We start from the raw sequence: 22,011 nt of genomic DNA on the forward strand, positions 1-22,011 counted from the left end.
CTGCCCGTTTGATTCCAGATTCTAGCACTCTCTAGCTCTATGATCTTACGCAACTTAATTTCACACTGTGCCTTATTCCTCATCTGTAAAAAGGAGGACGTAATATAACCGATCAAATGGAGTCTTTGAGGGGGCCGCCCCTGTGGCCGAGTGGTTAAGTTCGCACGCTCCACTTCGGTGGCCCAGGGTTTTGCCGGTTCGGATCCTGGGCACGGACATGGCACTGTTCATCAGGCCATGTTGAGGCGGCATCCCACATGCTACAACCAGAAGGACCCACAACTGGAATATACAACTATGTACTGGGGGGATTTTGGGAGAAAAAGCAAAAAGAACCCAAAAAAGACTGGCAACACTTGTTAGCTCAGGTGCCAATCTTTAAAAAAAAATGGAGTCTTTGACACATACACAGATTCAATCTCATGGAAGCGTTCTGAAGATTAAATGGGGTAATTTAGTTACAGATCATGTAACTGTAGCTCATATTGTCAGTGTAATTTCTCATCTAGATGATGCCCGCACCTGCGCTCTTTGTAGGGTTATGGAAGATAGGAAAGGTGGTAGAGAAAGAGAAGTAGCTCCTAAATCCCAGAAGTTTTTGGTTGTGATGTTTCCTCCCAGGATCTGACTTAGAAGATCATGCTGACTTTCACATTTAAGGTGGCTTGTCAGCTAGCCCTGAAGGCCCAGAAGTCCAGGGCAATGAGCACTCTGCAGCTGGAGACTTGCAACCAAATCTTCCAAACCAGTGCTGAACACTCAAGTTTGCATGAAGAAATCAGCAATACGTAGACTCCAGTCACCAAGACTTTCTATCTTCCCTCTAGCTCTGGGATTCAAGGTCTTGGGGTGAGGTTGCATGCAAAGTAAGTCTTCTCACACTTCCAGACAGCTTGCCTTTCAGATAAACTGTCCTCTAACTACTTACCCCACTGCTGAGTTTCTTGCCTTGGGAAGACAACTGCCACTCCAGCATAAGATAGACAATTGTCAGCCACAGTGCTGTACTCCCTTTGCTTGCTAGGCTTATCCCAGGGCTAAGCCACGATGGGGCCATAGGGAACACAGCTCACAGAGGAGCCCCTGCAAATGCAGATTAGTAGTTGCCAAGGATGAGGGCAACAGGGAATTGGGACTGACAGCTAATAGGTACCGGGTTTCTCTTCAGGATAATGGAGATGTTCTTGAATTAGATTGTGGTGATGATTGTACAGCATAATGACTATACTGATGACCTTTGAATTGTATGTTTCAAAATGGAGAATTTTATGTTTGTGAAGTATATCTCAGTGAAAAATATAACAGGAGGGATTGACTTGCACAGCAGAGAAAGCCTGCATCATTTTAGAGAATACCTCAATTGTCACAGACTTTTGGTAGAAGTATGGATGTTAAAGGCACTGCTGGTGAGGGCTCAGAAGGAAACAGGGAATATGTTTTTGGAAACTAGAGGAAAGGGTCAACTTGTTATAAAGTGGCAGAAAGCTTAGCTCAGTTGTGTCCGATATTTGTGTAGAAAGCAGAACTTGTAAGGGATGAACTTGATAATTTATTTGAGGAGGATTCCAAGTAAAACTGCTGAAGGTGTGGCTTGATTTCTTCTTGCTGCTTTTAGTAAAAAGACAAGAGGAAAGACATAATTTGAGGAAAGAACTGTTAGACATAAAGGAACCAGGACTTCATAATTTGGGAAATTTTCAGCCTATTCAGATTACAAAAGATGCTAAAATCAAGAGATACAGTATGCCCTAAAGGGAAAGCCAAGGGTGTGGCTGGACACCCTTTTGCTAGAGCTTCGGGAGGATGAAAAGATCAGAATATTCACTCACACAGAGGGCTCTTTGAGGAGATTAAACATGTGACTCATGGATCCCCTCGACCATCTCAGCAGAATCCAGGAATAGAGATAGGATTATCCAGGAAAGATCTGTGAAAGATCCTCCAGTCAAATGGGGTCCTTGACTCATACACAGTAGACTCACAAGCATTTCGAGAATGTTCTATCAGCAGGAACACTGCCAACTTCAAGTGAATGAGACAGAGAGAAAATCAAATAAAAGGCGGCTGTGGGACTCCTAAAATTCTACAGGTAGGACACAGGCTGATAAAAGTACTCAGCCGCAAACATTCACCATCCTCCAAGAAAAATGGAGGGTGACTCTGCGGACAGAGTCTTGGGTGTAAAGGGTGGAGCCTCAGGTGCAGAGGGCAAAACCTCCAGCCACAGAGGATTATTCCCAGGCCTTGAAGCCTAATGGAATTTGCCTGGTTGGATTTCAAGATTACTTGGAGCTGAAACTCTTTTCTTCATTTTCTCCCATTTGCAGTGGGAATGTCAGTAACTATTATCCTTTGCTTATTCCACCACTGCAATTTGGGAGGAACTAATTTTTTTTCTAGTCCACAGGTCTACTTATGGAGAGAAATTCTACCCCAGGGAGGATCCTACCCGGTTTCTTGCAGACCTGATAAAATGATTTACAGATGAGATTTTGGGCTTGAATTGATATGCCACGTGTTGAGATTTGGGTACTATTGAGACGGGGTGAGTGTATTTTGCGTGTAGGATGGATATAAATCCTTGGGGGTCAGAAGGCAGACTATAGTAAGCTGACAAATGGCCTCCAAGGATATTCATGTCCTGGTCCCTGGAACCTGTGAATGTAATCTTACTTGGCAAAAAGGACTTTGCAGATAGGATTAGGTTAAGGGTCTTGAGAAGGGGAGATTATCCTGGTGGGCAGTAAATGAAATAATAAGTGTTCTTATTAAGAGGAAGGGAGAGGGAGATTTCACGCAGGAGAAAAAGGCAACACAATGACTGAAGCAAGAAGCTATGCTGCTGGTTTGGAGGATGGAGGAGCCAAGGAATACAAGAATGCAGCACTCGAAGTAGAAAAGGCAAGTCAACCAATTTTCCCCTAGAGCTGCCAGAGGGAGGGTGGCCCTGCCAATACCTTTGTTTTGACCCAGTAAAGGTGATTTTGAACTTGACTTCCAGGACTACAAGAGAATAAAAGCAGGTTGTTTTAAGCCACCAAGTTTGAGGCCATTTGTTACAGCAGCCATAAGAAAACAACAGAGGTATCTTTAGAGATCATCTAGTCCAATGGTTTTCAAACAATCCTCAAAACTACTTGTTCCAGCTCTGCTTTAAGTGAAGCTGTTCAGTTTTTATCTCACTCATGGCCTTATGGAAATATTTCATTTTTAAAAAAAAATGACTGGACAGGATTAAACAATAAAATCACTGATTTATTCCAATACACAATTTTACAGATGAAAAATAAAATCCCAGAAAAGTGAAAAGATTTTCCCTTACTCAGCCAGAGAAGACAAACAGAAAACAGGTTTAACTCCCAATTAGAGCTTCTTGTGCCACAGTGCACTAACACTGGAGATAAACTGTGGAGGAATAAATGAAATCATATAGAGAGAGAGATTAAAAGAGTGCCTGGCACACATGTGCTCATAAACGTTATCTATTATTATAATACGTCCTTGCATTTGCATAGACTATCTTTGGAAGGATACACAAAAATCTGGCAACACTGCTTTCCTCTGGGTAGGGAAATGAGACATAGGGGTAGGGAAGAAATTGACTTTTCACCATATATCTTTTTTAATCATGTGCATGTACTACCAATTTATATATATTCTTTTTTTCCCCCTAAACGGTGAGCAGGACTGAATGGAGCTGCTTTTCCTTGTTTAGGATTAAGATTCCTATCTGATGCGGGGTCGGTGAGCCGAGGAGTCGAAAGAAAGATTTCTTGGACTCTCAAGATCTGGCAGTAGTGCTCTTTTATTTAGAGAATAGAATAGCATGGGGACAGGACCCATGGGCAGTCAGAGCTTCTGCTGCCGCTGCTGCTGCTGCCCCCGCTGGCATGGGGACAGGACCCATGGGCAGGCAGAGCTGGTGCGTGGGGACAGGACCCACGGGCAGTCAGAGCTCCTGCTGCTGCCCCGAGTTGAGGGTTAGGGCTAATTTTATAAGGCATGGGTATGTGAATCATTTCTTTACAAGACAAAGGAAAGAACATGAAAAAAAGTTAAAATGGTATCAGTGCAGGTGGGGTCTGGTCGTTGGCTGATCCCATGACTTTTAGACAAGAATCAAATCGGATTAAGTAAAGGTCAGAAGCCACCACCCTAAGTCAGTTACATGAGCTTGCCAGACAGCAACCAACTTAAGTTCTTGCCTTCCCCATTAAGAGTTTCTAGGGATCAGGTCATCTCTCTTCTTCTTCCTGGTACAGAGAGGGAGGCACCTTTTACAGATATTTACCTTACAAATGTAAATGTGTCCCAACAAGGGCAAGTTCCATTCCCCAGAGCCTCCTTCCCTGTCCCTGTTATCAAAAGCAATCAGCCCCAAACAGTCCCGATGCCAAAGAGACACATCCTGGGGTGGCCAATTTCAGGTCCCTACAAGGTCATCCCCCCTTCCTTCACAAACGCAAATGTCTCTCAAAAGGGCAAGCAAAATTCCAGTCCTCAGAGCCTGCTTCTCATCTGCAGTTTTAAAAGTAACCAGCCTAAAAATCCTCATCATAAACCGTTTTAACATTAAGCAGCCTAAAAATCCTCATCACTATCGTCTCTATGTGGAGATAGAGAGCCAACTCAGAATCTCGAAGAAATCAATCATGCCAAACTTCAATTATAAAGCAGAAAGTAAATTTTCATTTCATCCAATGTCTGTATCCACCACCTGCTCAGTCATCTCCACAGGGGTTCCTTCAGAGCACATTTTTCTATAAGATAATCAGGCTTCCAAAATTAAGGTTTAAAAAAAAAATTGTGTTAATATTGGCAATCAGATTAGAAAATTCAACTAGACAAATTTCGCTGCCTGTTTATTCAATACACCACATTCACCAGCCTTAGTCTCTTTCCTGAAACTATCTAAATCACAAGATTAAAACCCTTGAATGATCCATTCCCCAGTTTCTCTGTGTACCCTACATCCGGCCAAAGTAAAAGTATCACTCTATTCACCTAGCTGTGTCAACCACCTGGGATCCACCCTCTAAAGAAATTGTCCTGGGACAAAGGAAACTCAAATCCGATCTGTTACTCTTCTTGGGTTAAGTAAATTATACTTAGCTCTTCTCATCCCCTGAAATGGTGAGGACATTTTTTTTCACCCAGTTATAATATTCCTTAAGTAAATTTCTCTTTTCTCCTGTCCATTCCAAACAAGTTCAAATCCAAACTGACATTTTCCCTAATTTCTTAGGTTGCGGTTGGTCTATTGCAGTTGGCTTGAGAAGGAGTGGAAGAATCTCTACAGTCTCAGAAAACAAGCCCAGGTTCTCGTGTACCCAGAACATCTGTCATTCGTGATGCCGACAGAGCTGAAAATCATAATCTGGCAGTTAGAATTCCAGACTGCAAGTGGGAAGAAGCATGGTGGCTGCCCCACCCTTGAACACCTACATAACTTCTGTCAAGAATCACGGGATGCTCTAAACCTAGAAATATGAAAACAGAGAATCGTTCAGCTATAGAACAGGACCAAGGATGAACTTGACATGAGTCGGCCACTGACCTAACAGCTCGGATTTGGTGTCACTATCAGGGACTCCAACCCTGACCCCCAAGATCACTTGAGAGGGAGAGGGAAAACAATCCCATGGAGGCTGAGAACTGTTCTCAACTCAGTGCTTGTTAGCAGACAATGTGGACTTTCATCCGGTCCCCAGTTTTCATACTGTTTATGCCACACACCAGCAAAGGAGATGGGGCCTCTTACTACTGCTGCATCCTCCAAAATTACGGAAAGATTTGGTACAGGAAGTTGGATTCTGTGTCTTCTCTTGATCTATAACTCAGTGAATTTCTGACTTCCAGAAGCCCTCATGCTCACGCTCTGGGTAACACTACAAAGTTTTTATAGGCCTCACGGAAATGATTTTCCATTGGGGAAAATAATGCTAGCACTTGATGCCTGCCCAAGCCAGAATACTGAAGAATGATCAGCCAGGGAAGTGAAAACTGAGGGCTCACGGGCTTCACAGCTAGTTAAGGATAATGCCACAGAAGCTGGATTCAGTTGCAGCACAGAAGGAACTGAGGTTTGCTTGCAGCTCAGAAGTTTATTAACGAAGGGGATTGGGCCAGTTGGTGTTTACATGCTTGAACGCTGAAGCCATGTGTTCTGGCTGTAGTTAGGAAGAGGACTGGTTGCTCTGCTGGCCATAGGTGACGTCATCCCAGGAACAGGCTGAGCCCTCTCTCCTGGGTCCTTGTTGCCACAGCTGGGGTCCAGCATTATCAGAGACATTCCACTTCTGTTTCTCCTGCCTGAGCCGGAGGGATGATATTTTTTAGGATTTCAGCATAGTAGGGGCTATATACCTGCTGATTGTGACGCATCAGATTGACAAACTTCCAGCCCAGGTCTGCCAACTCCCCCTTGATGAGAATAAGGCCTCCAGGGAAGTCTAGCAGAGATTCCTGCATGCCACGGACCAAACAGCATTTGAGAAACAAACGGATCCGCTGATCTGTGAGCAAGCAAAAACAATGAAAAGAGGAAGATCAAAGAGGTTTCAGGAGAAATTCACATTGCCCTTTGCACTCTCTGCTCATCAAAGTTTAAGTTAACTGAGATACTCACTGACCAACCCACTCATTTGGGTAAATCGTATAAATGAGATTTGTTCCTTGTGTTTTGGAAGAGCGAATGCTGTCAAGCTCCCAAAGACAGTGCACGATCAAAAGATGTTGAGCTAGTAAATTTCTGGCTGTTCATAAGATTACGTGGCTCCAAGTGAGCTCCTGGTGTGCATCTGACCTAACAAGAGGATCCTAGACACTGTACCTGAAATTCCAAGGGCACACATTGCAGCCAGTATGCCAAGTTCAGGCCCACACACCCAAATCTGACCATGTTAAGATGCAAAAGTTAGAAGCAAGCTGGCCAAGTTCACTGCTTCCCCTCCAGCATGGAACATGTTCTACAGTCTAAGACAGCATCAGTTCCTCGGAGAGGAGTAGGGGCCTGCGTGGTAACTTAAAGCATGGCATAGAGACAGGGTTTCCCAACATAGGTCTTGGACTACAAGTAGAGAATGATCAGGGGTGACTCAGTAGGGTTGGTGGGACAGTATCTCACACCTGCAAGTTATATATCCTAGCTGCAGATCCACCTTAAAACCATACATTCACTCTTCAAACTGGAAGAAATCTACTTCAACCCTGCACGTTATAGATAAGGAAACTAAAGCCAAAACATTTTCCCAATGATCATGCTTTTCCATTTTTAAATGGTTCTGTAACTGACTTTCAGGGTTGAGGCTACCTGCGCACCCTCCAAATTCTTGCCATCCCTCCCCACCACCACCATGAGACTCTTACCAATGATGGTACGAACACGGTTCTCCTTCTTGGCAATGTTCTGGAGTTGGCCTGTAAGAGATGCTGTGTTTTTGCTGCTCAGGGCAGAGAGACCCATGCTTTTGAGGCCTTGTTGGATTTCCAGAGACACTTGTTCACTCACACTCAGCATAGCCTCTTCAGGCCTGGAAATGAAGGACAGAAAGCAAAGTGGCCCTGGCAGAAGGGCAAAGCCAGAGAGCCCCGGAGCAGAAGCCAGATCCACTCAAAGGCGAATTTCAGCTCCCCACCATGATTAAACAACAGGACCCAGTGTGTAGGTGAAATACCTTCATAGCTACCCTCAAGGTTCCAGCTAATTCGTGCATACAGTACTATATTCTGCTTCAAAGAACACAAGACAAACTGGACAAGGGTTCAGCTCCATCCTTGGACCCATTCAGTACTCTTTAGTCCCATAAATTTGATCTAAATATTGTTTTAAGATTTCCTTTGGTATTTTCCATGGCTTTTTTTCCTACCTTGCCAATTAAATTGAAAATACATAGAGACTTGGACTTCTAAATCCTCTTTTTACTTTGGTTATGGTGCCCTGCATACAGCGAATGATCAATCGGTTACCGACCAATGGATCACTTTCCAGTTATACATACACAAATCAGTCACCCATTCAAGTACATAAGGACCCATTCTTAGCAAACATAATGAATCGTTTGTAGCAAACTAGCCACACTCTGCTCTTTGGAAAGAAGTTTTATTTTTTCTATCCCAAGCCTCAATAGAACTTATCACAAGACATCAGCAATCTTTGCAGATCGTTCCCAAAGTCCTTTGTGTGGTTTGTGATGAAGTAGAAGCCATACTACATTACCTGCCTGTGTGCCAAAGACCACATACTAGTTTCAACTTTAAGAAAGATCTATGAAGCTTACCTGGAGTTAAATTCCTCTGTCAGGGCCTTGGTTATGCATTTCAGTTTATCCACAAATTCAGGTGAGTTGAATAAAACATTACCAGAGAAACTTCTGGCCACTAGCAAGACTGAGGTCAGGATGGTTAACTGGCGCAACTGGGACTCCATCTCCTGCAGCCGGATTCTGTCCATCAGCAAAGTCTGGTGAAGCACGGAAAAGCAGGTTGCCAGGAGAAAAGGGTTCTAGTGAAGTTGTTGAAAACAAAACCAAAAGGCAATGCTCTAACACACATTCCTACCTCAGGGAATTCTTCCTTGTCAGAATCCGAGAGAAGAAGGTTCAGGTAACCCTGGTATAGCACTATTGTGGGACTGGGGAGCTCCGAGTTGTCAGCTGCCCAATTTGGAAGTGCACAGGCCATAGTGGAGGAGCCGGGAGAGTCAGGAGAACTCGAAGATGGTGGAGTGATGTCTGCTGCTGCTTTGGTTAGCCATTTTGTGGTGCATTCAAGGAGATCTATGACATAGAAGGGAACATGTGAGTATCTTCAAACTCCAAGACTCCAAGAGGAAGGCTTTAAGATACTCTCTAGGTCAATAAAGAAGTGATTTTCTAGGTCTTTCTGTCTTAGAGAAACGCTCCTTCTCCCTATCCCTTACCCAAGGAAGAAATTTTCTAAGCAGAAAATACAAAATACTCTATCACTGTAAGAGGGCAGATCCAAGGTCAAATCTTCCCTCTCCTGCCTTTAAATTTTAAACCTACTGGGCTGCCTGTCGAGGAGCTCCTGGAATTTAGCTCGTTCATACTGGACGGAATGTTCCTTCAGGTAAGGTCGAAGACTCCGGATGGTATAGTTTACCATGTCCATTTTCATCAGGCCCAGAACATGGAAGATACCCCTGTCATAGAGAGAAATCAAATATTTACACTATGAAAGGAAATCTGGTGCAGAGGGGTGGAAGCCAAGCGAGGAGTCCTAAAATTGTTGACTTTAGAGTGAAAAGGGGCCTTAAAAACAACAACCCTACTTCGATTTACAAATAAAGACACAGTAGCCAGGGACCCAAGGCCACAGAGTGAGCTGCTGGCAAAGCTACGGACAGAGACATCTTCTGCCTTTTTAGTTACCAGTCCAGAGCTCTTTCCACCGTAGCCACTCTGTCTTCTCAGCAAAAAGGGTAGTCAGTGGAAGGAAAATGACCAAAGTCCCAACAGCTATCTGTAGGTAGTTGGAATGATGGTGATTGAATTTCTAAATCATTGGGCATATCACTTTACCTTTCTGGGTCTTGGTTCTTCTAACTGGGAAACAGAGATAATCCTCATTCATGTCCCCTCACAGGGTTTGAGTTAGGACACGTAGGAGAACATCTGGAAAAGGGCTGTTTGGAATCTCTAGAAGAAAGAATTACTGTGCTCTAATGTCTTAACAGCATTTCTTAATAGGGGTCCAAATGACCTAAAGATCATCAGACAGGCCCTGAGAGACTGTCCTCAGAAAATAAAAGCCACTAGTCCAGGGAGGAAGAAAAGAGGTATTAGTCAGTTTTTCAGCACAGAAGAGCTAGACAAGGCAGGGGCTCTAACACAGTATCTGGCCCCGAGTTTTTTGGCACCATGTCTAAGGCAGATTTCAGGGACAGTACATTTAGTTTCTCACCTCAGTAACTGCACAGGATCTGTTATGCTCTTTAGTTTGCGCACTGCTTCATCTCGGGCTGGTGCACATAGCAGGGCCATCAAATTAAGAATGTAGTTAGAGAGATGAGGGACATCCAGGGCCCCATGTTCTGCTTCCTGCTTGAGGAGATCCATGTCCAGAGCTTCTTCCACCTCATTTCTTAGGCGGTTCTGGCGTGGTAATAGCAGTGATAGCAAGATCTTCCCAGAAAAGAAAATCAATAGAGCCAAGCTGTTTAGAACCTCAAACATTCCCCAATAAACAACCCTCTTAAGACAAAGGTATCCCAGCCTGTGTCTTTCTGGGGGTCCAGAAACTAGGTCTCTAAATTTCTTATAGAGAATATTTATTATCTCTCTCGGTTTAGGGGCCAAATATAATTCAAGGCTTCATTGGAATCAGTAATAACAGTAGTGCCGTATTATTTTCTGAGCAGAATGAGATAAAGGTATGAATAAAAACAAGAGTGTGATAAAGGAAGTGGAGGATATAAAAACATAAAATTAAAACAATATATAAAATATAAAAGACACCACCACAAGGTGATGAGACAAGCTTAATAAGGGATAAGGACATCTTTAGACTGTTTTACTTCAAAGGGAAATGATGAAATAGGAAAAGCAACCATTAAGGGTCACTTAAAACAGCCTTTTGACTCGAAAGTATAAGTTGCTTGTGGGCAAGGGCTCTCTTATGCATCTATGTGCTTCTGAAACACATGAAACATAGTGAGGATTCAGTGAAAATATTTAATTGAATGATAAACCATGTTGTTATAACAAGATCCCAACTTTCAAGCTTCTTCTCATACAAATAAAACGGAAGCTTCTCCATATTATCTATTTAAGGAGTGGGCCATGTTCAGAAAGGAAGTATGCTACTTAGGATATTGGTAGCCATCAAGAACCCAAAGGTCTGAGATGCCCAGAAACACCATCTACAAACGGGAGGTTGGTTACTCACCTCCTTAACTTCTTTTAGAAGTTTAAGAGCACACGTGAAGTCAGGGGGAGTACTCAATAGCTGCTCTTTCAGATGGTCCCAAAAAGCTTTGTACACTGTGTCCACGAACCTGCCTTCCAGACTATAAGAAGGTTAAATGAGCAAATTGCTCTTTACCATGAGAACTGATATAGGATCATAATCTCCTAAATCCCGAACAGCATTTAAGATCATCAAAGACCATTAGATTGACAAGCCAGGAGCTGTGTTTAAACATGAGCAGAGTTGAATAAACTGAGTTTAGTCTCGGATACGAAGGCATTGGCCAAATCTTCTCAGAAGGGTACCTCATGGTTCCAGAAAAGCTCTCCTCCTGCAGTAGGAAGAACCATGAACTAGGGGTTGAGCCCCTGAGTCCTAGCCTTGGTTCTGCACCCTACCTAAACGTGTGCCTTTAGTCCATAGACTTAGACTTTTGAACTAGGTGATCTTTTCCCTTCAGTCTTGAAATCCAGGAAAGGATTTTTCTTTTTGGTAACGTGCACCCATCTTAAAAGTTTTACGTGGACCTTAAACTCAGCAAGCTGAAACTGAATTCATAAAATCTTCCCCTTTTAAACTTGTTCCTTGTTCTTGCAAACCAGAAAGCTTAGCCCTTTTCCTCTTAAAAAATACAACAGTGAAGGGTGATGTCAGCATCATGGTGGAGTGAGCTTTCCTGGGACTCTCTCCCCTCTAACATATAACAAAAAGGAGCAGCCACATTCCAACAGGAAATATCGTAATAGCACAGGAATCCTCGGAGAGTCACAGCAGCCAAACGACGGAGGGCAGAGAGGCTGGAATCCCCCTCGGAGGAGCTGGAATGGGGTAAGAGAGAACTTTTCTTCCTCCTCTAAAGACTGGGATTGCTGCCGCGGGAGGATCCATGAGGGAAGGAGTGGGGGATGGGTTGTGTGACCGTAGGATCACCCAGGACTCCCTAGCGCCCTTGCAGCCTAGAGGGAAGCCCTCTATTGGGCAAAAGCCTTCATGTGGGGTGACCTCATCAAGCCAGGAAGCCAGGAGACCAGACCAGACAGGGCGAGCTGATCCAGAAACCGGGCACTGCCTGCTAGAGAAAATGGCCCCCTCCCCTCGCCCACGCTGTGCCACGCCATCTCACCTGAAGGGAGGGGGGGCTCAAAATATATGACTCTCGACCCCCACCCAGTGGCGATAGGCTGTAATGGCAACCACATAATATCACAATGGGAAAAACACGTAGCTCTAGCATCAAGGTTCATCAAAACTCCAGACCAGAGAGAAAATACACACACAGAATTCTGTCCTGAAGACTCAGAAATGAGTAAACTAAACGACAATGAATTCAGAAGAGCTATCGTCAAAAAACTCAATGAGGTAAAAGTGAATACAGAGAAACAATTCAATGAGTTCAGGAGCTACTTCACAAAAGAGATTGAAACTGTAAAGAAGAATCAATCAGAAATACTAGAGATGAAAGACAAAACAGAAGCGATAAAACAAGATACAGATTCGCTGAATGCTGATGTGGACGCCATAGAGGAGCGAGTCAGCACAATCGAAGACAGACATCTTGAATTGCTCCAGACAGAGGAGGAGAGAGAACTGAGACTGAAAAGAAATGAAGAAAGTCTCTGAGAAATATCTGACTCAATGAGGAAATGCAACATAAGAATTACAGGTATTCCCAGAAGGTGAAGAGAAGAAAATGGAGCAGAAAGCATGCTCAAAGAAATAATAGCAGAGAACTTCCCAAATCTAGGGAATCAGAGAGAAATATGTGTGGAGGAAGCTTTCAGCCCTCCTAGATTTATCAATGTAAAAAGACTTACTGCAAGGCATATAGTAGTAAAACTGGCAAAAATGAATGACAAAGAAAGAATACTCAGGGCAGCAAGGCAGAAGAAAATAACCTACAAAGGAACCTCTCTCCGACTTTCAGCAGATTTCTCTGCAGAAACCTTACAAGCTAGGAGAGAATGGAATGACATATTCAAAACTTTAAAAGATAATCTTCAGCCAAGAATACTCTATCCAGCAAAAATATCCTTCAGATATGAGGGAGAAATTAAAACTTTCCCAGACAAACAAAAGCTATGGGACTTCATTGCCATGAGACCCCCCCTCCCCCACAAGAAATTCTCAAGAAGGTCCTCATACCTGAAAACAGAAAAAAAGGGAGAAAGGGGTCACAAAACACAGAGTAGGGAGACACATAGAATCAGAATAGGATAGCAAATATTCAACTATAGCATTAGGATAAAGGGAAGGAAAACACCAAAAACAAAGACAACCTTGTCACTTTAATCACCAACTCACAACACAAGTTGAAATAAGATAGGAGAATTCTAACTTAGGAGGGGAGGAGGAAAGGAACTGAGTAAGTTGAGAGTAAGGAAATAAGAAGGCATCAGAAAATGGACTATGGTATGCATGACATTCTGAATACAAACTTCAGGGTAGCCACTTAACTAAAAAGCAGAACAGAGACACAAAAAGTAAATAAGGAAAAAACTAAGAAACACAGAATAAGAAACTGCAGAAATCAATGGGTACACCAAAACACACAGGACAAGAAACAAAGGAAATGCAGGAAAACCAGAGAACGAGTGACAGAATGACAGCATTAAGTCCTCATACATCAATAATCACCCTCAACGTAAAAGGATCGAACTCTCCAGTAAAAAGACACAGAGCGGAAAGATGGAGTAAAGAACAAGATCCAATAATTTGTTGCCTCCAGGAAACACATCTCAGCTCCAATGACAAATACAGGCTCAGAGTGAAGGGGTGGAAGATGATACTCCCAGCTAGTGGCAAACAAAAGAAAGCAGGTGTTGTAATGCTTATATCAGAAAAAGTAGATTACAAGATAAGGCAGGTAAAGAGAGACAAAGAGGGGCAACATATAATGATCAAAGGGAACTACCAATCCAATCTCCATTGCTATGTCTTTCTTTCTCATTGTTTTTATCTTCTACTTATGAGTGAGATCGTAAGGTATTTGACTTTCTCCCGCTGAATAATTTCACTCAGCATAATACCCTTAAGGACCATCCATGTTGTCACAAATGGCCGGATTTCATCATTTCTTATGGCTGAGTAGTATGCCAAAGGGACACTACATCAAGAAGAAATAATGCTTACAAATATCTATGCACCCAACACAGGAGCACCAAAGTTCATAAAGCAGCTATTAACAAACCTAAAAGAAGATATCAAAAATAACACAATAATAGTAGAGGACCTCAACACCTCACTCACACTGTTGGACAGATCATCCAGACAGAAAATCAACAAGGAAACAGTGGAATTAAACAAAAAGCTAAAACAGTTGAACATAATGGACATATATAGAACACTCCATCCAAAAACAGCAGAATACACATTCTTCTCCAGTGCACACGGAACATTCTCAAGGACAGACCATATGTTGGGAAACAAGGCAAGCCTCTACAAATTTAAAAAAATTGAAATAATAACAAGCATCTTCTCTGATCATAATACTATAAAGCTAGAAGTTAATTACAAGAAAAAAGCTGAGAAAAGGACAAAGATGTGGAGACTAAACAATATGCTATTGAACAAGCAATGGATCATTGAACAAATTAAAGAAGAAATCAAAAAATATCTGGAGACAAATGAAAATGATAACATGCCATACCAACTCATATGGGATGCAGCAAAAGCTGTATTGAGAGAAATTCACTGCAATAGAAGCACACCTTAACAAACAAGAAAAATCCCAAATAAGCAATCTCAAATTACACCTAACTGAATTAGAAAAAGAAGAACCAACAAAGCCCAAAGTCAGCAGAAGAGAAATAATAAAACTCAGAGCAGAAACAAATGCTACTGAAACAAAAAAGGCAGTAGAAAGGATCAATGAAACAAAGAGCTGGTTCTTTGAGAAGATAAATAAAATTGACAAACCCCTAGCCAGACTAACAAAGAAAAAAAGAGAGAAAGCTCAAATAAACAAAATCAGAAATGAAAGAGGAGAAATAACAACAGACTCCACAGAAATACAACGGATTATAAGAGAATACTATGAAAAGCTATATGCCAACAAAATGGATAACCTAGAGGAAATGGATAAATTCTTAAACTCTTACAACCTCCCAAAGCTAAGTCAAGAAGAAAACAGACAATCTGAACAGACCAATCACAAGGAAAGAGATTGAAACAGAAATCAAAAGCATCCCAAAGAATAAAACCCCAGGACCAGATGGCTTTCCTGGGGAATTCTACCAAACTTTCAGAGAGGATTTAATACCTATCCTTTTCAAGCTATTCCAAAAAAGTTAGGGAGGATGGAACACGTCCTAACACATTTTACGAGACCAACATCACGCTGATACCAAAGCCTGACAAGGACAGCACAAAAAAGGAGAACTACAGGCCAATATCACTGATGAACATAGATGCAAAAATTCTCAACAAAATTTTGGCAACCTGAATTCAGCAATACGTCAAAGGATCATACATCATGATCAAGTGGGATTCATACCAGGGACACAGGGATGGTTCAACATCTGCAAATCAATCCGTGTGATACACCACATCAACAAATTGAGGATTAAAAACCACATGATCATCTCAATAGAAGCAGAGAAAGCATTTGACAAGATCCAACAGCCATTTATGATAGAAAGTCTTAACAAAATGGGGATAGAAGGAAATTACCTCAACATAATAAAGGCCATATATGACAAACCCACAGCCAACATCATACTCAATGGGCTAAAACTGAGTGCCATCCCCCTGAGAACAGGAATGAGACAAGGATGCCCTCTATCACCACTCTTATTCAACATAGTACTGGAGGTTTGGGCCAGAGCAATTAGGCAAGAAAAAGGAATAAAAGGAATGCAAATAGGGAGCGAAGAAGTGAAACTCTCACTGTTTGCAGACGACATGATCTTATATATTTGGAAAACCACAAAAAATCCATTGGAAAACGATTAGAAATAATCAACAACTACAGCAGAGTTGCAGGGTATAAAATCAACTTACATAAATCAGTAGCATTTCTGTACTCTAATAACGAACTAACAGAAAAAGAACTCAGGAACACAAAACCATTCAAAATCGCAACAAAAAGAATAAAATACCTTGGGGTGAATTTAATTAAGGAAGTGAAAGACCTATACAACAAAAACTACAAGACTTTCCTGAAAGAAATTGATGACGACCTAAAGAGATGGAAAGACATTCCATGCAGGTGGATTGGAAGAATAAACATAGTTAAAATGTCCCTTCTACCTAAAGCAACCTACAGATTCAATGCTACCCAATAAGATTCCCAATGACATTCTTTACAGAAATAGAACAAAGAATCCTAAAATTCATATGGGGCAACAAATGACCCCGAATTGCTACAGCAATCCTCAGAAAAAAGGACAAAGCTGGAGGCATCACAATCCCTGACTTCAAAACATACTACAAAGCTACTGTAATCAAAACAGCATGGTATTGGTACAAAAACAGGTGCACAGATCAATGGAACAGAATTGAAAGCCCAGAAATAAAACCACACATCTATGGACAGCTAATCTTCGACAAAGGAGCTGAGGGCCTACAATGGAGAAGAGAAAGTCTCTTCAACAAAGGGTGCTGGGAAAACTGGACAGCCACATGTAAAAGAATGAAAATTGGCCATTCTTTTTTACCATTCAGAAGAATAAACTCAAAATGGATCAAAGATCTAAAGGTAAGACCTGAAACCATAAGGCTTCTAGAAGAAAACACAGGGAGTACACTCTTTGACATCAGTATTAAAAGGATCTTTTCGGACACCATGTCTTCTCAGACAAGAGAAACAATAGAAAGAATAAACAAATGGGACTTCATCAGACTAAAGAACTTCTTCAAGGCAAGGGAAAACAGGATGGAAACAGAAAAACATCCCACTAATTGGGAAAAGATATTTGCAAGTCGTATATCTGACAAAGGGTTAATCTCCATAATATATAAAAAGCTCACACAACTCAACAACGAAAAACCAAACCACTGGATCAAAAAATGGGCAGGAGACATGAACAGACATTTCTCCAAAGAAGATATACGGATGGCCAACAGGCACATGAAAAGATGTCCATCATCACTGATCATCAGGGAAATGCAAATCAAAACTACACTAAGATAGCACCTTACACCCATTAGAATGCAAAAATAACCAAAACAAAAAGTAACAAATGGTGGAGAGCTTGCAGAGAAGAGGAACCCTCATACACTGCTGGTGGGAATGCAAACTCATGCAGCCCCTATGCAAAACAGTATGGAGATTTCTCAAAACATTAAAAAGGGAAATACCATATGACCCAGCCATCCCACTACTGGGTATCTATCCAAAGAACTTGAAATCAGCAATTCCAAAAGTCCCATGCACCCCTATGTTCATCGCAGCATTATTTACAATAGCCAAGACGTGGAAGCAACCTAAGTGCCCATCAACTGATGATTGGATAAAGAAGATATGGTGTATATATATACAATAGAATACTACTCAGCCATAAAAAAGGATAAAATCATCCCATTCACGACAACATGGATGGACTTTGAGGGTATTATGTTAAGTGAAATAAGCCAGATAGAGAAAGACAACCTCTGTATGACTCCACTCATATGTTGAAGTTAATCACGTAGACAAAGAGAACAGATTAGTGGCTACCAGGGGAAAGGGGCAGTGGGGGGTGGGCACAAAGTGAGAAGCAGTGCACTACAACACGGCTGACAAACAATAATGCACAAGTGACATTTCACAAGGTTGTAAACTATCATAATCTCAATAAAAAAATACTATAGTAATGTATGCCTTTGTTAAACATTTTACAAGCAATACAAAGATAAATGAAAAAAACATCAAAGTTCCTCCCTCAACACACCAATCCCACCTGTGAGATGTCACCAACTGTTATTTATCTCGTGTGCACTGGAGACCTTCTTAATCACTTTCCCTCATTCCTTTTATCCACTTGGTCTCCAACTTCCAGAGATTTTGCTTCTTAAACATCTCTGGAATCCATCCCCATCTACCATCACCTCGCACCTGGACTATTGCAATATGCTATTAAATGGCCTGCCTGCCCTGACAAAGTTTTACTCCCACAATGCCACATATTCTTACTGAAATCAATTCTTTTTCTAAGATACAAATCTGATGGCACACCCATTTAAAATCCTTTAGGGGCTCCCCATCACCAGCAGGATACACGGCCTCCAAGATCCTTCATAACCCTATTCTGCCACTTCTCCTACCTTATTGCCTTCCTCCTTCCAGCACTCTGTGTTCCAAAAATAGCGATCTGCTTATAATGAATATATAATCACCGTCCACCATTCTATGCCTCTGATACGTCATTTCCATTTCCAGGAGAATCCTTTCCTCGCTAGACCACTTGAAAAGCACCTATTCATACTCCAAGACTCAAGTGTTGTCTTATCAGGAAAGCCTTCCTGAATGCTGAGCACAAACCCAGAACTCCATATACTAGATGTGAGAGAATTTATCATTGCACAGTAGCTATCTACTATTTGACAATCTCCCCTACAGAAGCTTCTTGATAGCAAAGCCAGCATCTTACTCATCTATACGTCTCCAGCCTTCAAAATTCTGCCCTCCTCCTAGTAAGTACTCAATAAATATTTGTTGAATAATGATACGAAGATCAGATTTCTCTTAGGAATCTCTAGCTGTAATTAGTGTCATTTTATAAGCCCAAGGGGAAAACCAATCATTGATTATCTATAGATAAGACATAACCTCAAATTCTGTTTCAACCTCTTTCCCAGTATCCTTTTTGCACTACTACACTAGAATAAGGCTGTTAATAAGAAAACAATGAAAACTAAGCTCTAAATAGTATTATTTCCTCTGCTTCATTTATCTGCCTCTCATCGCCACCACGACCCCCTGCCACTTCAACAGACCTTCACTCTCCAAGCTTCACTTTCTCTGCACCCCTGCCAGCAGAAAAATAAATCTAACTCGGCGTCCAAGGACAGCGAAGGCGGTGAGGAAGATGCTAGGAGACCTGTGTTTTGGTGAGAACCTTCTTCAGGGAAGCTGTGCCTGGTATGAGTACCTGTTGGCAACAGGCAAGGGCAAACTAAGGAGTGTGAAGAACAAAAGAAACACTGACAGAGCAAGGTGCTTTAGCAATAGAATCCCTAAAATGGCAAAATAGAAGCATGTAAGGTGGGAAACTAGAAATGCAATACAATATAGGTTTCAACAGAGAAATTTACCCAGTTAACTATTAACAAACCATTAGAAGCAGTCATTTCGTACTTACTGAATGACTCTTATTTAAGCATTGCAATAGCAATACAATTAAGAAGAACCAGAGTAAAGTCTGACTTTAGAGGGGCATTATTTATCAATGAGGTTCTGATCTTCGTTTGCAGATCTTTATTAAGCTGATTATGAAGCAGAAATGCTCCCTGAAATCTCATCCCGTGAAGAGTTGGCAATATCACTATTAGAAAAGTAATCTTTTCATCTGTACCTGTATAACTTGTAGACAATTAAAAGAGTAACTGCTAGGAGCTATTTCCTCCAAAGCTGTCAAAGAAGACCTGAAATTCACTCTGTCTTCCATTGTTAACTGGGATATCGAGAGGAACATTCTGACAATAATTACTTTGGTTTATTTCCTGTGTAAATATAATTTTTCTGCTCTGACTCTTTGGAACTAATAATTACACTGATTACTCCTCTGTTTTATTTGTTGGTACCAGTTAAGACATACTCAAACATTAATTGTATTAATGAAAATGCTTCAAACATGATTAAAAGTCATTTGTGCTATGTGTCTATGTCAGGAGGAGTAAAATGGAACAAAAAGACAAGAGTCTGTACCTGTTGGGAGGTAAAACACTCTCTTCCATATAGAAATCTTTGTTTACCACGATTTCATGAGCAATGCTAAGCTTGGAAACTTCCTTAATTGTCTCTATCAGCTCTGTGACAGAAAGCACTTCAGGTTGGCGCTCTAGAAAAAAGTATAGCAATCGTCAACAGGGAACCCACACAAATAGAATTTTTCTTTTATTCAGAGATTCACTCAGCCAATTAAGGCCCCCAAATTTAGATTCATCAAATAGATCTTACACAGACTCACTCAGTCATTCCGGTATTTGAGGTCTTCTGAACTCTTTGCCCTTCAACAGCACTAGAAAGTTAGAGAAGTCAGGCATGAGGAGAAGAGAAGTTAGTTTACGAAAAGGAAAATGTGAAAATGATTTCAGAACCATTTTTTGGACTGTCAAAGCCATAAGTAAAACACAGCAAAGAAACCATGAATAAGTTGTGGCTTATAAAATAAACATTTATCAAAAAGTTACTGTTTCCGCTATCCTCTTCCTACCTCTGATGAGACAGGAAGATACACAAGAAGAGAGTCTCTTTACAGATAACACCACAAATCCCCCTAGAGGGCTCTAAAGTTGAACCATGCTTGAAGCATGGTTCTCAAATCTGGGGATTCCACAGACTAATAAAATGTCCAAAAAAGAAGAGTTACTGACAATGATTTGCTGATTTTTATTTTCCCACATATTGACATTAAGGCAAACAAAGAAAACATCCACCTTACCATCACCAAAATAATCACTTAATTTTAAAAGTAGATTTTAACATCCCAAAAGGCAGAAAGTCAGTAAATAAAGTCGGTATACAGTAATCCTTTAAATTGGATCGATTTAACTTTATTTTTAAAAACTTATTACAATATCTTTGTTTTATTTCACTCAAGATTGGTAAGAACTTTTCCATACACTAGCTTGGAATTTGGTAATCACTGTTCTGAGGTCATTATGCAGATTACTTACAGGAGTGATACATCGTAAGCACACAGAGTAGTTATAATTATTTACTTGGTATACGACCAAAACATGCAAGAAAACTATTTCCTCACTCACTTTCAATATAGTTCCATAATTTGTTCAGAGAGAACTATTTATCCCCAAGACATAATAAAACTCACATATAAGGATCCTAAAACTCACCAAGGAGATGGTCTACTTATGTACATTTACTTCTCGTTAAAAAAGTCTTTCAACAAACGTTAGTACCATCAATCGACACCTCCTTTCTACCCTAACTGAAAAGCTACATATGTTAAAATATACCAGCTATATCAAGTCACTAAACCATTTATTTCAGAGACACTGTGAACCAAGACTTGTGCTATTCTATGAACTAGCAGTGACCCTTAGTGGCCACCAGAGGAACATACGTGATTCAACTTAGTATCGTGGTTTCCAACTATTTTTCCCGTCTGTCTTCAAGAGTTTAGATCAAGTCACTACACTTTGACAGATCTTCAGATTGATGTTTGGTTAAGTGCACTGGAGATTATTGTAAGAGAACTGCAATTTGAGTTCCCATGAGGTTGGGCTAGTCAAACCAAAACCTCAAATAAATGCCTACCGTCAGGTGTGGAAGAGACCTCATGCCCCTATGTATACAGAAAAAGAGTTATTATAGATCTGAAGAATTTTACCCTAGACCAGTGATAATTTTTATGTCAACAAAATACTCCCAGAAAAGGACAGAACACAATTCCAGCACTAGATAATTTGGATTCTCTCAAATCTATCCTAGATCTACCATTTGCAATCTACAAAATCAAAATACAAGAACGTAATCTATTTTCCATGTTTTGAACTAACTCAAATACTCCCAAGTCTTGTCAAACACAAGTAATTGTGCTTTATTGCCCTCTTTCGCAAGAGCCAAAATGTCTTTTAATCGTACTTGCCAATCAGGGGCCTAGGTCCCATATGTAAAAATTAGAGGGGAAAAAAGACAAGGAAAAGAACAATCCAAAAGAGGAATAGCAGAAGGATGAGAAAGGAAAAATGCAAGGTTGCAAGAGCCTTCTGTGCTCTTTAAAGGCACTTAACCCACAGGCTGTCTATTCCTTTAACCTAACTGGTATCAAGCACTACCCAAGGAAGTGATGGTAGAATTCTAGACCTACCAGGACGGTGGCCATCTGAACAGAAGCTCTTGTTTTCCTGGCTCTGCCCTGGTGTTTTAGGCTTCTGGGCCTCACCCTCTGCTTCACTGGAATCATTCTGGAGCACAGTTTC

The 22,011-nt window shown here is 41.2% G+C and overlaps 1 protein-coding gene across 2 annotated transcripts in view; it reads right to left on the bottom strand.

The window, feature by feature from the left end:
* Positions 1-3,789: 3,789 nt before the first annotated feature.
* LOC103543725 (T-complex protein 11-like X-linked protein 2) overlaps positions 3,790-22,011 on the bottom strand; it is a 25,017-nt gene continuing 6,795 nt past the window's right edge. The window contains exons 1-9 of one of the 2 annotated variants that reach the window (XM_070603468.1): positions 21,900-22,005; positions 19,775-19,907; positions 10,909-11,029; positions 9,925-10,145; positions 9,027-9,163; positions 8,560-8,777; positions 8,280-8,461; positions 7,369-7,532; positions 3,790-6,515 (exon numbers count right to left, since the gene is read on the bottom strand). In XM_070603468.1, the coding sequence (XP_070459569.1) occupies positions 6,283-6,515; positions 7,369-7,532; positions 8,280-8,461; positions 8,560-8,777; positions 9,027-9,163; positions 9,925-10,145; positions 10,909-11,029; positions 19,775-19,803 (1,305 nt within the window). In that variant the 5' untranslated portion in view covers positions 19,804-19,907; positions 21,900-22,005 and the 3' untranslated portion in view covers positions 3,790-6,282. Of the gene's footprint in view, positions 6,516-7,368; positions 7,533-8,279; positions 8,462-8,559; positions 8,778-9,026; positions 9,164-9,924; positions 10,146-10,908; positions 11,030-19,774; positions 19,908-21,899; positions 22,006-22,011 lie in introns of those variants that run through there. The other variant, XM_070603467.1, reaches the window with a different exon arrangement.

Source organism: Equus przewalskii, chromosome X, assembly GCF_037783145.1.
Source record: "Equus przewalskii isolate Varuska chromosome X, EquPr2, whole genome shotgun sequence".
NCBI lineage: Eukaryota > Metazoa > Chordata > Mammalia > Perissodactyla > Equidae > Equus > Equus przewalskii.